Genomic DNA, 15398 nt, shown 5'->3' with positions numbered 1-15398 from the left:
GGTGGACCCCAGAGAAGCTGTGGCTGCCCCATCCCTGGCAGTGTTCAAGGCCAGGTTGGACACAGGGGCTTGGAGCAAGCTGCTCCAGTGGAAGGGGTCCCTGCCCGTGGCAGGGGTTGGAGCTGGAGGAGTTTTAAGGTCCCTTCCAACCCAAACCATTCCATAGTTTTATGATTATATCAGCCCAAGGGAAATCTTGGAGGCCTGGGAGAAGCACAGTGTGCCCTCAGTAGTTCAGATGAATCGGTGGAAAAGGACCAAAGTGCTTCCTGGCGTGTCCTTGGAGCTCATTGCCCTTTGCACCACGGGATGAGGTCTCTCATGAGGACGTGCCCTCCTTTCCCAGCCTTGCCATGCTGGGGAGGAGGGTTTGCTGAAGCCCTGCAGTATGGAGATGCTCTGCCCAGCTCTTGTGGTGTGGAAGCAACCTCTCTTCTTGGCAGTTCAGCTGGGACTTGGCTTTTCTGCCCATGAGCTCATTGGCACCAAGTTGTGTTGTAGAGCTGCACCCTGAAGGTTTCCCCCTCGCTGTGCCGTGTCCTTCTCTTTGCATGGACATCTGGTGTCTCTTTTGGCCCTCCTGTTCTGTTCTCCTCTCTGCCTTTGCCCCTCAGAGCTGGAGCCTTGCTGGACCTCAGAATGGCCCCTGCCTGGTCCCACTGCTGGAGGAGGAGATAGGGCTTGCCATAGGGAGCCATGCTTGGTTCTCTTTCTGGTCCCACCACGCACCTGCCCTCCCCTCTCCCTTGTTGACCTTCCCAAGCCAGGGATGTGGCACCAACCCTGCAGAGAGCACAAGGGCACTTGTAGCCTAGCAGTGAGTGGGGTCCTCACCAGGTCCTCATGGGCTCCCTTCTCCCAGGGGATGCCCAAGCATGAGATCTCACTATGGGGGGGGAAACACAGCAGTGGCTCCGTGTCCCAGCTCATGGTGCATCCCTTTCACCTTGCTTGGCCTCTCCACCTACTCATGGTCTGCTGGGTAAGGAGGCTTGATGATGGGAAGGCAAGACTAGCTTTGATCATAGTCGTGCATGGACAAGAGGAACTGGCCTCAAGGGCAGGTTTAGATGGAGCTGAGGAACAATTCCTGCCCCAGAGGGTGCTCAGGCATTGGAACAGGCTGCCCAGGGCAGGGCTGCAGGCACCGTCCCTGCAAGCGTTCACACTCCCTCAGTGCCATGGGTTAGGGGTGGCCTTGGCAGTGCTGGGAGCAGTTGGACCGGATGAGCTGAAAGGGCTTTTCCAGCCTATTTAAGTCTGTGATTCGATGACTTGATGATCCTTATGGGTCCCTTCCAACTTGAGACATTCCGTGATTCAATGATGCAGTGTTCGGGGTGTGTTTTCAAGCTGGGCTTCCTCATGTGAGACAAGGATAAAGGCAGGAGAAGGGCTTGGCAGCGGCTGCAGCTCGGGAGCTGGGTGCTCCAAGGGGTTTGTTCTCTCCAGCCTCTCCTCCAGTGGCGGTGGGAAGGATGGGACCGAGGAGCTCTGAGCTGAGCAATCCACTGAGGAAGCTGCTGATGGGAAGCCGTGTCTGTAATAATTAAATCATTGTCTGGAGGGACCTGGGGAGCAGGCACCGAATCGGGGGTAATTAAAAGCCAAGCCCAGGCTGATTCGGGCTCTGGGCACAGTCCATGGGGATGGCTCCATGTGTAATTGCTTTTCAGAGCACCAGTCCCAGCAGCAAACCTGTCTGCTCCCCTTCATGAGACAAGACTGACCCAGAAATGCTCTTGTCTTCTCTTGTCCCGTGTTCCCCTAAGCAGACACAGCTAAAAGATGGCCATGTGCTTTGCTAAGGACAGGGGAGATGGTGAGACCCAATCTGGGAGGATATTTGGTTCTTGGGCTTCAGGAATTAGGTTCTTCCACGTCTCTGGAAGATTTAGTCCCTATCTTCTTTGAGCCTTCAGGCTTGGCCAGTGCTCTTTGGAAATCCCTAAAGATCTAGGAGCAAGGTGGGGTCGTGTCTATGCCCCCTTTATACATGGAGGGGTTTGGACCTATAAAGGTGCCACAGGGATCCAGTGCCTCGGGGAAAGGTGGCTTTGGCTGTAGGGAGAATTGAGTCTTGTTCAGGTTGACTCCACATCTGGGGTGGGAGAGGTTTTGTGTTCTGCATCACCTGTAAGGATGCAGTGCATCGCTGGAGGTGAGCCCAGCCCTTGGGTTACCCTGGGCTGTCAGCTCTGAGCAGGTCCAGATGGATGGAGGTGGCTCTGCTGAGCTGAAAGATGATGACCGGGAGGTGTGGTTGTGATGCTGGAGGGGAGAAAGGGTCTTCAGGCAGCACTTTGTGCTAGGCCATGATGATGGCACATCTACAGGGTGGCTGTTAACATCCGTACCCTGAGGTGGATGCTTTGCCCCAAGCCAGTCAAGCCTGAAGCACACCATGGCCTTCAGCAGGGCCAAACTCTCTGCAAAGGACAGTGCATAAAAATCCCAGTTCCCATTTCCAGGATGCTGCACCCAGGGCAAACTCCATCCTTTTATGCTCCTGCACTGGGTGGTTTTCTGTGTCAGGGAGGTGTTGCTGCTCTGTCTGCTTAGACTGAAGCTCCTGCCATGGGTGGTAGCAAGGTGGAACCCAGCAGCAAGCATTGTTTCAGAGGAGCTGGCCTTGAATCACTGTATTTGGGCAGGGAAGGGCTTGAGCTGTCCAAACCAAGCCCCTTCCAAAACTGGTTGTGATAAATTGGTGCATTTACCCAAAGGAGACAACTTCAGGAGTTCCCTGGGATGGCTGCTCTGTGCCTGGAGCAGGAAGGGCTGGGGCTGTTGTGCTGGAGTGGGGAGATGGGATGGCATGGGGGGGCTGCAGAGCTCTGCAGGTGCCCTGGGCAGGAGAGCAGGGGACACAGGGGTCCCTGCAGGGAACTGCCCTGCAATGGCCCAGGCTGGGGCTCCTGGCTGGGAGCAGCCCATGGGAAAGGTCTGGGTGGGCAGGAGGCAGCGTGTGCCCTGGCAGCAAGGGAGGAGAGCAGCATCGCAGCTCCTGTATGAGCAGGAGCACGGCAGGAGAACAAGGGAAGGGATGCTCTGGAATCCTCCGTCCAGGCTTCAGATCCCCAGTTCAGGAATGCTACTGGCAAGCAGGAGTGGGTTTAGCAACAGGCAGGGACTGGAGCAGGGTGCATGAGGAGAGAGGCTGGGGGAGCTGGGGTCCCTTCCAACCTCTGTTCTCTTATGATCCTACAATGATGGGCTTATGAAGGGTCACAAAGATGCTCTAAGGGCATGATGATGACAGGCTGAGAGAGCTGGGGGTGTTCAGCATGGAGAAGAGAAGGCTCCAGGGAGACCTGACTAAGCCCATACCTAAACAGGACCTACAAGAAATCTGGAGAGGGACTTCTTTACGAGGCTGTGCAGTGACAGGAGGTCTTGGGGTCAGCAGCAGCAGACATTTTTCTCCTTCTCAGTAGCTGGTGCAGTGCTGTGTTTTTGACTTTCAGCCTGGGAACAGCGCTGATAACACCAATGGGTTTAGTTGCTGCTCAAGGACTGACCAAGGACTTTGTGAGCCTCGTGCTCTGCCAGAGAGGAGGGGAAGCCGGGAGGAAGCAGAGACAGGACACCTGACCCAGACTAGCCAAAGGGGTATTCCATACCACAACACGTCATGCCCACTATATAAACTGGGGGCAGTTACCCGGAAGGGTTAGATCACTGCTCAGTCAGGCTGGGTATCGGTTGGCGGGTGGTGAGCGGTTGTATTCTCTTCCCTTGTTATTTCCCTTATCATTATTGTTACTGGTGGTAGCAGCAGTGGTTTGTGTTATACCTTAGTTACTAAACTGTTCTTATCTCAACCCGTGAGAGTTACATTCTTTTGATTCTCCTCCCCATCCCTCCTGGAGCAGGGAGAGAAAGGCAGGAGGGAGCAAGTGAGCTGCATGGCTGGCTGGGCTTAAACCACGACACCATGTTTTGGGGTGCCCAAAGGAGCACTGCTCAGAGGGACGAGGATGGGACCCACCCCATGCATCTCCTCCAGCCACTCACTCACCCATGTCATTACCTATGTGTTGTTTGTTCAAGAGCCTGCTGAGCTGCAAGCACAGTTCCCACTTGTCCCAGCTCAGCGTGTGCAGGAGGTCCTCCAAGTGCTGGGGTGGGGATTGCAGAGTGCTGTGTCGAGGCTTTGTGCCCATGGGAGTAAAGGGGATTGATGCTTCTTGGGTGCTCTTTAGGAGTGATGGATGGAAACAGGGGCCACGCTCATGATGATGATGGTGTGGTTGTGGCCATCAACACAAAGGTCTTCTTGGGTGAGCTGGGCATGGCTGCAGAAGCTCAGTGGAGACAAGGGCAAAGCTCCCTGGGCTCTTGGTGCCAGGCACGGGGCTGTGCTCGGGCTGCACTGGAGGCTGCTGGCAGGGACGTGCTCACTGCATTAGCCTGGCTCCACAGAGCTGACATTTTAAGAGGGAGCAAGCTGGAAATTGAGCTGAACTAAAGCTCAGGCTGCTTTTTGTGACAGTAAATGCTCAGATGAGAGCTCTGCTGCCACTCGGCTCCTGCAAGCAGCGACACTGGCCACATGTTCTGGGGTAACTCTGTGTTAGTTCCCTCACGTTGAACCTTGCACCATGGTTTCAAACCCCTCAAACCAGCTGAACAGTGCTGGGGCAGTGGATTCCCTGTGGCCAGTCTCTCTGCTCTTCCAGCATGATGCTGAGCATCCCTAGCTCGGGTGCTGGGGCACTGTGCTCCCTCTGGCCAGTCTCTGCGCTCAGCCAGCATAGTGCTGAGCATCCCTAGGTCGGGTGCTGGGGCATTGTGCTCCCTGTGGCCAGTCTCTGCGCTCAGCCAGCACGGTGCTGAGCATCCCCACATCAGGTGCTGGGGCAGTGGATTCCCTCTGGCCAGTCTCTCTGTTCAGCCAGCATGATGCTGAGCATCCCTAGCTCAGGTGCTGGGGCAGTGGATTCCCTCTGGCCAGTCTCTGTGCTCAGCCAGCATAGTGCTGAGCATCCCTACATCAGGTGCTGGGGCAGTGGATTCCCTCTGGCCAGTCTCTCTGTTCAGCCAGCACGGTGCTGAGCATCCCTAGCTCGGGTGCTGGGGCATTGGATTCCCTCTGGCCAGTCTCTGTGCTCAGCCAGCACGGTGCTGAGCATCCCTAGCTCGGGTGCTGGGGCATTGTGCTCCCTGTGGCCAGTCTCTCTGCTCTTCCAGCATGATGCTGAGTATCCAGAGCTCGGGTGCTGGTGCAGAGGAACAAGGATGAAGGCAGTGCTGAACAGGCACTGTGGGGACTGTGGCAAGCAGGATGGGTACCAGGGTCACTGAGTGGGCATGGTAGTAGCATGGGCTAGAGCATGAGTGGTAAAATCCTGGCACAGGGTGCCCAGAGAAGCTGTGGCTGCCCCATCCCTGGCAGTGTTCAAGGCCAGGTTGGACACAGGGGCTTGGAGCAAGCTGCTCTATGGAAGGTGTCCCTGCCCATGGCAGGGGGTTGGAGCTGGAGGAGCTTTAAGGTCCCTCCCAACCCGACTCTGGGATTCTGTGATTTCAGCTGGTGCCTCTTCCCCCGTCGCTGCATAAATTAGCACCCGGGAGTGCTCGGGTGGGTGACTAAATCAGGGCAGGGCTGGTTTGGCAGTGGGGAGGAGGCCCTGGATGCAATAAATAACTCCTCAGCAGTGGCCCGGGGGTGGGAGGGAGGTGCCTGTGGCAAAACCTCACAGAGAATCACCAGTCACCCCTCGAGTCCCTGCCCGGGCAGTGGGGAGACCGAGGCAAGGAGCCTCACTTGCCCAAAGGAGAGGGGACTCTTGCAGTGATGCCACCTCTGGGGCAAGCTCACGATTTCTCACTATGGTTATAGGTTGCTTCCCCTCGCCTTGTTCCCTCTGCATCCCCTTCGGGCTGGATCCCAGTCCCAGTGCTGGGATCCCAGTGCTCACCTTCATAGTCATAGAATAGAATCATAGCGTAGTTTGGGTTGGAAGGGACCTTCAAAGCTCATCTAGTGCAACCCTCGGCAATGAGCAGGGAGATGTTCAACTAGAGCACGTTGTCCACAGCTACATCCAGCCTGGCCTGGGATGTCTCCAGGGATGGCAGATTCATGTAGGGCTGCTTCATCTCGACGTGCTGCTTCCAAAAGAGCTCTGGCGATTGCGTTTTCCTCTGCTGCTTCTTTAACCTAACCTGGCATGAAGCAGAAGTCAAAGGTTTTATCCCAACATAGCCAAGGACGTAGGTTGGGTTGCAAGGTTGCAGTAATAGGGATGAAACAGCCACATGCACACACAGGGATGGCCAATGGGCCAGCTGTTGAAAGAGGAAACGATTGGAACCAGACTGTGGCTTTTTCATGTCGTGTCAGTTGCTGTTAACACTCCTCCGTGTGTCTGTGGCTGGATCCTAGTGCAGACCACATCCTGGAAGAGGGATGTGAGCTCGGGGTGATGCACCAGGCATATCCTTCTCCTCCCTTCCAGGGAGTCTGGCTCCTGGTATGAAGTGGTTTCCCATCACTCACCCATTGAAGGCACCGGTGTTTCTGTGGCAGTCCCATCCTTCCAGTGATGCTGTTGGATCTCTGGGGGAATCCACCCTGGGTGCAGGTGACAGGATTGGGGGGATTGTGTTTCTGATGGTTTGGGGTAACCCCTCCTGCTTCAGCAGGGTGAGATCCAGCTTGTGGGCTCTTACAGTGGCTGCACGCCCTTGTGTGGCTTCCATGTGAGCTCCTGCCCGCACTGGGATCCTCATGGGTTCAGCAGCACCTCCATACCCGTTGTCCTCTCTCCCCTTGGTTGTGTTTTTGGCCGTTGCAAACCCAGAGCTGAAACTTGAGGATGAGCCTGGCCTTGCTGAGTGTCTTGGCCATGCTTTGGGATCTCACTTGTCAGAGGGATCATCCACTTTGGAGCCCCTCCAAGGCTCCTTCCGTCTGTCATCTGCACAAAGGCAGGAGGCTTGCGTGTTGGTGTGTCTTTATCCCGGTACTACCTTCATGTGCCACATTCCTCCTTGCAATACATTGAGGTTACCCCTTCCTCTGGGATCAGGTGAGGACACAGCCCAAACAGGGAAACTGAGTCAGACACCATAAAAGAGCTGATCCAACACACTCCAAGGAGTGCCATGGTGCTGTAAACCGATGTACGTGACCGGGGTGAGGTGCCATCCCCTGCAGGGGTGTTCTCCATCCTCTGCACTGTGCACCCCAAGGACCCAGCAGAGATTTTGGCTCCTCGTCTGACGAGTTTTTTGCTGCAGAACCATTGTGTTTGTGCACAATGGTGAGGAGCAGGTGGCTTTCTGAAAATACCCACTGGAAGTGGTGTGTAATGCCTCCCTCCCACTGGGAAGTAAAAATACCAGTGGAATACTAACACTTCTCCCTGCAAAGAAACAGCCAGATCTGGACACTTTTCCTCCTGGTTCCTGCTCCGGCTCGGAGTGAGCAAGGGCTGAGGAGAGGAGATGCTTTTTGGTTTGGGAGCAAGGCTTTGGGGCAGAAATGTGCCTGTTAAAGAGCAGCTGTCTCATTGCCTGCAGTGTCCTCTGTCCCCATGCTTTAGGTGCTTCCCTGTCACCTCTACACTGGTCCAAAACCTGGAGATGATGCCCAAGGGTCTTATCTTGCCAGGGCTGCATCTCCAGCATGGAACAAGTTGGGCATTGTCTCTGGAGGAGCAAAGGACACGTTGCTGCAGGTGTGGGGACCTCAGGTGACTTCCCAGGCTTGGACAGGAGAGGAGGCACCCCTGCATCTCTCCTCCGGTGTGGAGCGCATCCATAGCGCATCTCTCCACACTGGTGCCTCTCCCTCTGCAGATCCACCTCACCTCTTTGTGTGTGAGCCTAATCCTGTGCTGCTAAAAACTGGCACCTGATTCCTGGCCAGAATTCCTCATTTCCCTTCTTATCCCTGGGTGTCCTGGCCACGGGCTGCCCCTGGCAGCGGCTGGCACCATCTGCGCGGTCCCCTGCCAGCAGCGGGGCTGTGTGAGGGAATGGGAAGGTACCATCACCATATGGGCCCCATGGGAAATTGGATCTTCCTGGTCTCTTCTTCCCAGAGAAGCTGTGGCTGCCCCATCCCTGGCAGTGCTCAAAGCCAGGTTGGACACAGGGGCTTGGAGCAAGCTGCCCTATGGAAGGTGTCCCTGCCCGTGGCAGGGGTTGGAGCTGGAGGAGCTTTATGGTCCCTTCAACCCAAACCAGGCTGGGTTCTGTGATTCCTCTTGGCCTGGCTGGGACGGGGTCAGTACCAGGACCCTGTTTTGCCGCTTTTGGTGGAGGAGAAGCCATCCTCATGCTGCTGAGCTGCATCCCGGGTACCAGTGTGGGCTCTGCTGCCCTGCCTGCGCTGCTCTCGGAGGCCAGTTTCGCCTGACGGGGATTTTCCAGGCATGGAAAAGATCAAAGTGACGTCTTTATGGGATGATCAATCTCCTCCAGCTTGTTGCCTCCAAGGTGTGTGTTAAACCTCTTTGCCAGCTGCCTGCCGGGGTGAGGATCTCGCTGACACAGGGGGTTTTATTCTGTCTCTTGTCAGGGCTGAGATGAGAGTGGAGCTGTTCAGAGATAAAACACACGCCTGTCTCTGCCTCGGCGCACAGGAGGGTTTGTGTGAGGGTCAATGCTGGCTGTGCTGGCAAGGGGAAAGCCAGGGTGCTCCCGGGGACCCAGCATCCCATGGGCAGCCTGAATGCCTCCGGAGCTGTGTGAGCAAAGAACCAGCTCAAGGGCAAACCCCCTGCCTCTGCTCTCCATGAGCTGCTCCATGTCTGGACACTGCCATTGGGAACCAGCCTCTCCAAGCAGGCAGCGCGTGACTGTGCTGGTTTGCAGCCCAAAGAGCAGAGAGAGCATCACTTAGGGGGGGACAGACAATGATGGAGGGGGATAGGAAAACCAACACGTTTTCCCTGGCAGCAACCTGCTTCCAGCAGGGCTCTGCCTGGCAGCCCTGCGGCACTAAAAATACCCAGCAAAGGGCTGGAGCCGTGCGGCGTCTGTTTGCTGAGCTCCCCAGCTGTCTCCTCACATCCCCACTCTCTACCCAGTGATTATCCCATCACTTCAGGCCCTCGGAGCCCCAGCAGCAGCATTCCCGGGGTTTTACCACATGCACTTGAAGGGTTGGGATTCACAGGCAGCGTTTGGTTGCTAAATGTGAGCAAGCTCAGGCCCCTCTGCCCTCGCTGGTGCTAAAGGGCAGTGGGTGATGTGTTGGGGCTGTGATGCACACTGACAGCCCCGAGGTGCTTCAAAGGGTCTGGCTGGACGTGTGGGTCTGGCTAAGAGATGCTGAGCTTTGCTATGTGGGGATGGCAGCTTGTGTCTGCACCCCCCAGATGGGAATGGCTGTGTGGGAATGGGGGATCTGCTGGTGCTTGTGGAGGATGGAGAGAATCCCATGGTTTGAAGTGGTGCTGCAGTGAGGGGCTGCTCCTGGCGAGGGGAGCTTCCTGCACATCCCCACACCATGCACATCCCTGCTGTTGTGCACATCCCTGCTGTTGTGCACATCCCTGCTCTTGTGAACATGCCTGCTCCTGGGCACATCCCTGCTCCTGGGCACATCCCTGCTCTTGTGAACATCCCTGCTCCTGGGCACATCCCTGCTCCTGGGCACATCCCTGCTCCTGGGCACATCCCTGCTCTTGTGCACATCCCTGCTCCTGTGCACATCCCTGCTCCTGGGCACATCCCTGCTCCTGTGTACATCCCTGCTATTGTGAACGTCCCTGCTCTTGTGCACATCCCTGCTCCTGGGCACATCCCTGCTCTTGTGAACATCCCTGCTCCTGGGCACATCCCTGCTCCTGGGCACATCCCTGCTCTTGTGAACATCCCTGCTCCTGTGCACATCCCTGCTCCTGTGCACATCCCTGCTCCTGGGCACATCCCTGCTCCTGTGCACATCCCTGCTATTGTGAATATCCCTGCTCCTGTGCACATCCCTGCTCCTGGGCACATCCCTGCTCTTGTGCACATCCCTGCTCCTGGGCACATCCCTGCTCCTGGGCACATCCCTGCTCTTGTGAACATCCCTGCTCCTGGGCACATCCCTGCTCCTGGGCACATCCCTGCTCCTGGGCACATCCCTGCTCTTGTGAACATCCCTGCTCCTGGGCACATCCCTGCTCCTGGGCACATCCCTGCTCCTGTGCACATCCCTGCTATTGTGAACATCCCTGCTCCTGTGCACATCCCTGCTCCTGTGCACATCCCTGCTCCTGTGCACATCCCTGCTATTGTGAACATCCCTGCTCCTGGGCACATCCCTGCTCTTGTGCACATCCCTGCTCCTGTGCACATCCCTGCTCCTGGGCACATCCCTGCTCTTGTGCACATCCCTGCTCCTGGGCACATCCCTGCTCTTGTGCACATCCCTGCTCCTGTGCACATCCCTGCTCCTGTGCACATCCCTGCTCCTGTGCGCATCCCTGCTCCTGTGCGCATCCCTGCTCCCATGCGCATCCCTGCTCCCATGCACATCTGTGCTTCTGTGAATATCCCTGCTCCAGTGTGCATCCTGTGCATGTCCCTGCTCCTGCACACATCCCTGCTCCTGTGACATCCCTGGTCCTGTGCGCATCCCTGCTCCTGTGCGCATCCCTGCTCCTGTGCACATCCCTGCTTCTGTGGCATCCCTGCTCCTGTGCACACCCCTGCATGCACGGATGTTGCTCTGTGTGTGAGTCTCCTTGCATTGCCTCTTGCTCACCCAACACACTTCCCGCTCCAAAAGGCTTGGAGACAGCAGGTATCAAACCCAGCCTGGGCCTGGCGTCCTCACTCAGTATCAGGAATAAAACCTTTGCACTGTCCTGACACTGGACAATGGTCCTCGCCATTATCCGGGCTGCTCCTGGGGCTTGGGGTTTGGCGTTGCTCTGAGTCACTAAGCATTGCCTTATCCTGGGGGGTCAGTTTTGTGCTGTATCATCTCTGATAAGTATGCTGAGGAGCACAGAGCACAGATGGTTTGGGGACCAGTGAGATGGGATGAGTCTGTCCTGGACCAGCACTGATGCTCTGCAAGGTCCCTGTGATCCTGTTATCACCCTCCCCAGGCGCAGGTGTTGTGCTGTGCTTATCACTCTCAGTCTCTCTTCACAAGCACAGCAGATGTAACAGAATACAACAGTATACAGGGGTGGGTTGCAGGAAAGCAAAGTAGCACATGGGCTTACCCAAAGCCCCCCAACCACCCGTGCACCAGCTCAGCTGTGGGGCAAGCAAAAAGTGAATTACCCCTTGGGTGATGGATGGGTAAATCCATGCCTCCTCCTGCCCCCTGTGAGTCCAGAATCACAGAGGCTCCTCATGGTGAGTCTCTCCTTTCCCTCCCATCATTTCTCCCATCAGATTTATGCCATTCCCTGCAGCATTCCCCCTCTCTAAGTGCTGGCAGGGCTCTTCTCTCTGTGCCTTGATTGATACGTCTTAATTCGCCTGATAATTCATTCAGGTCCCTGCCAGCAGCTGGGGTGGGATGGAGCCACGTGGCTGGTTTTGCCATTCACATCATGCTCGAGGGCTTTCAACGGTGTGGACGTGCTTTCTCCACACTCATCTCACAGACAGAGGCACGGCAGTGAAACGGAGTCACCTCATTTGGGTTTTGCACCCAATTAACAAGGCTCAGCCCTGGGATGAGCCTGATTCCTGTGTGGGTACCACTGGGGATGCTTATTTGGGGAAGAAGGACTAGGAAGCACTTTACCTGTTTAGTTATGGTGATGAAGCTCATGTCCAGATCAACCCAAGGGCTGGAATGCTCACTCTATGCCTTTTCCTCCACCAGCCTCCTGTTTGCAGGGATGCTATGGGGATGGGATGTCCTCAGTGCATGGTTCTCCTTGTCAGCCATGTCCCAGCAGAGGGGAAAGAGCATGAGCTCACCCCTCAAGGGTTCAGCGTTAACACACCCCTGACAGGTTTTATCCCTCTTGAGGGATGTGACTTAAATCCCTACAGGGGGAGGAGGAGGGACAGCCATGTGTGAGACATCCCTGTCCCATGTCCTTGGCACACCGGGGCCGGCTCTGTACCACACTGGATGCACATCAAGGGGCTGATGCTTTTGCCAGAGCTCCTCTATTTTTAGAGCAGGTTTTGTGTCAAACTTCCCATCAGCTGAGGAGCCAATGTCAGCCCAAGAACGGAGCCATGGTTCCCCTGGCCCCGGCAGTGGGTGTCTGCATGGCTGCTGTGCACTAAAGTACCTCCTTCTCCTTTAAACGGGGCAGAAGGGCCCCACTGTGCTGCTGAGCTCTTTGAGACACGAGCTTTTGTTCCAGCCCAAAGGGCCAGAACGGGCTGATCCGGCCCATGAGGGCACATGGGTCCTTTCTGTCTGCGTGCGTACATTGGTTTGAAAGGGGAGTGACGTGAGGATATTCAAACTTAACCTTGTATCACAGAACCCCAGCCTGGTTTGGGGTGAAGGGACCTCAAAGCTCCTCCAGCTCCAACCCCTGCCACGGGCAGGGACCCCTTCCACTGGAGCAGCTTGCTCCAAGCCCCTGTGTCCAACCTGGCCTTGAGCACTGCCAGGGATGGGGCAGCCACAGCTTCTCTGGGCACCCTGTGCCAGCGCCTCAGCACCCTCACAGGGAAGAGCTTCTGCCTAAGAGCTCAGCTCAGTCTCCCCTCGGGCAGGTTCAAGCCATTCCCCTTGGCCTGTCCCTACAGGCCCTTGTTCCAAGCCCCTCTCCAGGTTTCCTGCAGCCCCTTTAGGCACTGGAAAGTAAATCTCCCCTGTTTGAGTTTGATCCCATTCCCTCTCCAGCATCCCTATAGGCCCCCTTCAGATCCTCAAGCATTATGTCTGTTGTAAAGATTTAAAAGCTTAAGGCAGGCTCCCCCATAAGCAGCATTAGACTGAGTTTGCCACATTGTGTTTTGCTGCTCAGCTCCAGTCCTGCCCATGGTTTTTGTCCCATTGCAGGCATAGCCTGGTCGAGGCAGTGATGAGGTCCCCAAGGTGCTTGGGTGACAGCAGCACATCCCTTGCTGCTGGGGACCCTCATCCAGCTGCAATAGGCTGAAGCTCACCCATCAATAGAAGTCCCCATCAGGCTGTTCCCTTGGTACCATCCTCGATGCAGCGTAGTGACCATGTGGGTGCAGGGTGGCACATCCTGGCACAGCCCATTCCTGAGAGTGCTGAGCCCACCTATTGCAACCCTTTGGGGTTTGCTGGGGGGGACACACAAAGAGTGCTGGGCAGGTGCCCTGGGGCAGCAGGAGGGATCTGACCTCTGTCCCCTCTCCTGTAGGTCACTACGGAGATACCAAGTGAAGAAACGTTCCTGCATCAGCAGTGACCATCTCAGCCTTGGGGAGAGCAGCCACCATCACCGGCCTTCTCTTCAGCATGCCCAGGCAGCCCAGAGATCCCCCAGACCCTCCCTGTGCTGCTGCCAGCTTGGGCTTCCCATCGGGATGGATCCTCAAGGGTGCCTTTGTCCCCCTCTGAACACCTCCATGGCTCACTGATGCTGCAGCCCCTCCAAGAGGCATCAGAGAGGTGACACGAGGGACCGTGGCAGTGACAAGCAGCCAAACAGGGGGATTTAAGACTGCAAGGACCTTGTTGGTGCCAAGGACGTCGCTCCATCCCCGCCGGAGTGATGCCAGCTTCTGCTTAGCACCCAAAAAGAAGGGATGGGGGATCCCCCCCGCCTTCACCACCCCATTGCCCCCTCCCGTGCTGGCTCCCCTGACCCACAGGAGCCTGTAGCTACGTGACTGGGGCCACAGAGCTCAACAGCACCCAGCACCCACCTCCCCTTCAGGACCCCATCACCCTTTGCCCCGCCATGATGTGCGAGGTGATGCCCACCATCAGCGAGGGGGACCCCCTGGGGCCCCCGCAGGGCTCCGAGGCGGATGCTGACTTCGAGCAGCTGATGGTGAACATGCTGGACGAGAGGGACAAGCTGCTGGACACCCTGCGGGAGACCCGCGAGACCCTCGCTGTCACCCAGAGCCGCCTGCAGGAGACCCTGCGCGAGCGGGACCAGCTCCAGAGGCAGCTCAACTCCGCGCTGCCCCAGGTAAGGGCCTGGCTTGGGGGTGAGCAGGAGCCTGCACTGCGGCCCCCCCCCGATGGCAGTGGGAGGCTTGGATGTGGTTTTCAGCTCCAGGAAGGGGGAGCCGGTGTGGGAGCGGGGATGCTGTTGCACCTCGTGGCAATGGTGATGTCCATGGGTTCTCCCAGGCCAAGCCGCGGCCACCTTGGACATGTGCACCCCTCATTGGTCCATGTGGCCATGTGTGGGACCACAATCCCCGCTGTTGCACAGGGAATGGATATGGAGAAGGGGAAAAACATTCCCAAGGGCATCCTAGGGTGTCAGGAGGCAAATGCAGAGCCCGTGCTCACCCACTGGGGATGCTGAGGTCAGAAGAGGATGGGATGGATCAGCCTCACAGGGCTGTGCAGGGTGGATCTGAGCTCTCCCAGGGCCCAGACATGGGGGAGGCAGGATCTGGGGGGCTTTTGCACTACCCCATTGTGGGTGTGATGTGGGGAGAAGGGGAAACAGGAGGCTTTGGACATCAGTATCTGCTCTGGCTGTGCCAGTGCTGACACTACGGATCCTCCTTGCTTGGTGCTGGGGTTTGGGGCGCCCTAGGGAGACAGGGGACAATGGATGGATCAAAACTGGTGGCACAAGCCAGGATAGAGCCTGGGATGGTGTCTGGGCAGCTCTCACATCCTTGCTCTGCCCTGGGCTGGGGACACAGTTCTGGAGGAAGGCAGCCCATGTGTCCATGCACGGAGCTGGGCTGCTCATAGAGTCATGCACTCACAGAGTGGTTTGGGTTGGAAGGGGCCTTAAAGCTCCTCCAGCTCCAACCCCTGCCACGGGCAGGGACCCCTTCCACTGGAGCAGCTTGCTCCAAGCCCCTGTGTCCAACCTGGCTTCCCCGTGGACGAGTTGCTCCCTGTCCCCAGGGATGCGCTGACTCACATCCAAGTACTGGGTGCAGGCAGGGCCACCACCACCACCTCCCATGTGCTGGGGGCTCGCATCCCCTCTGCTCCTGCCTCTGTTGCCTGTACACACTGGAGAGAGCAACCCAGGTCACGCCGAGCACCCGCTGCCCGCCCCGCACAGTGCCTGGGATTAAGGGACCGCACGGATTTAGCCTCCATCCCTGCTCCAGCAAAGGGCTGTGCAGTGCTCCTGTGCACAGGAACAGTTCCTTGTACGCTGCTTCTGCACAAAGAACAAACTGCATCAGCACCAAGGGGCTCGGTGGCACCCTCCATCCCCCTGGATGCCTCCGCTTCCAGCACCACAGCGAGGGATGTAGGGATGTGAGCAGGGCAGGCAGCACATGGGGAATGTCCTGGTGCTCCTGCTGCCTGTCCCTCCCTGGGCACGGCAGCACCC

The 15398-nt window shown here is 57.1% G+C and overlaps 1 protein-coding gene across 3 annotated transcripts in view; it reads left to right on the top strand.

The window, feature by feature from the left end:
- Positions 1-15398, top strand: part of PPFIA4 (PTPRF interacting protein alpha 4) — a 53626-nt gene that overhangs the window by 9775 nt on the left and 28453 nt on the right. For all 3 annotated transcript variants that reach the window (XM_061363122.1, XM_061363121.1, XM_061363120.1), the window contains exon 2: positions 13272-14051. In XM_061363122.1, the coding sequence (XP_061219106.1) occupies positions 13815-14051 (237 nt within the window). In that variant the 5' untranslated portion in view covers positions 13272-13814. The remainder of the gene's footprint in view (positions 1-13271; positions 14052-15398) is intronic.

The sequence above is a fragment of the Neopsephotus bourkii genome, unplaced genomic scaffold, assembly GCF_033783945.1.
Source record: "Neopsephotus bourkii isolate Nb327-2 ecotype Australia unplaced genomic scaffold, CSIRO-AGI_Nbou_v1 NB_1139, whole genome shotgun sequence".
NCBI classification, from domain to species: Eukaryota; Metazoa; Chordata; class Aves; order Psittaciformes; family Psittacidae; genus Neopsephotus; species Neopsephotus bourkii.
This window is presented reverse-complemented; position numbering and strand designations above follow the sequence as displayed.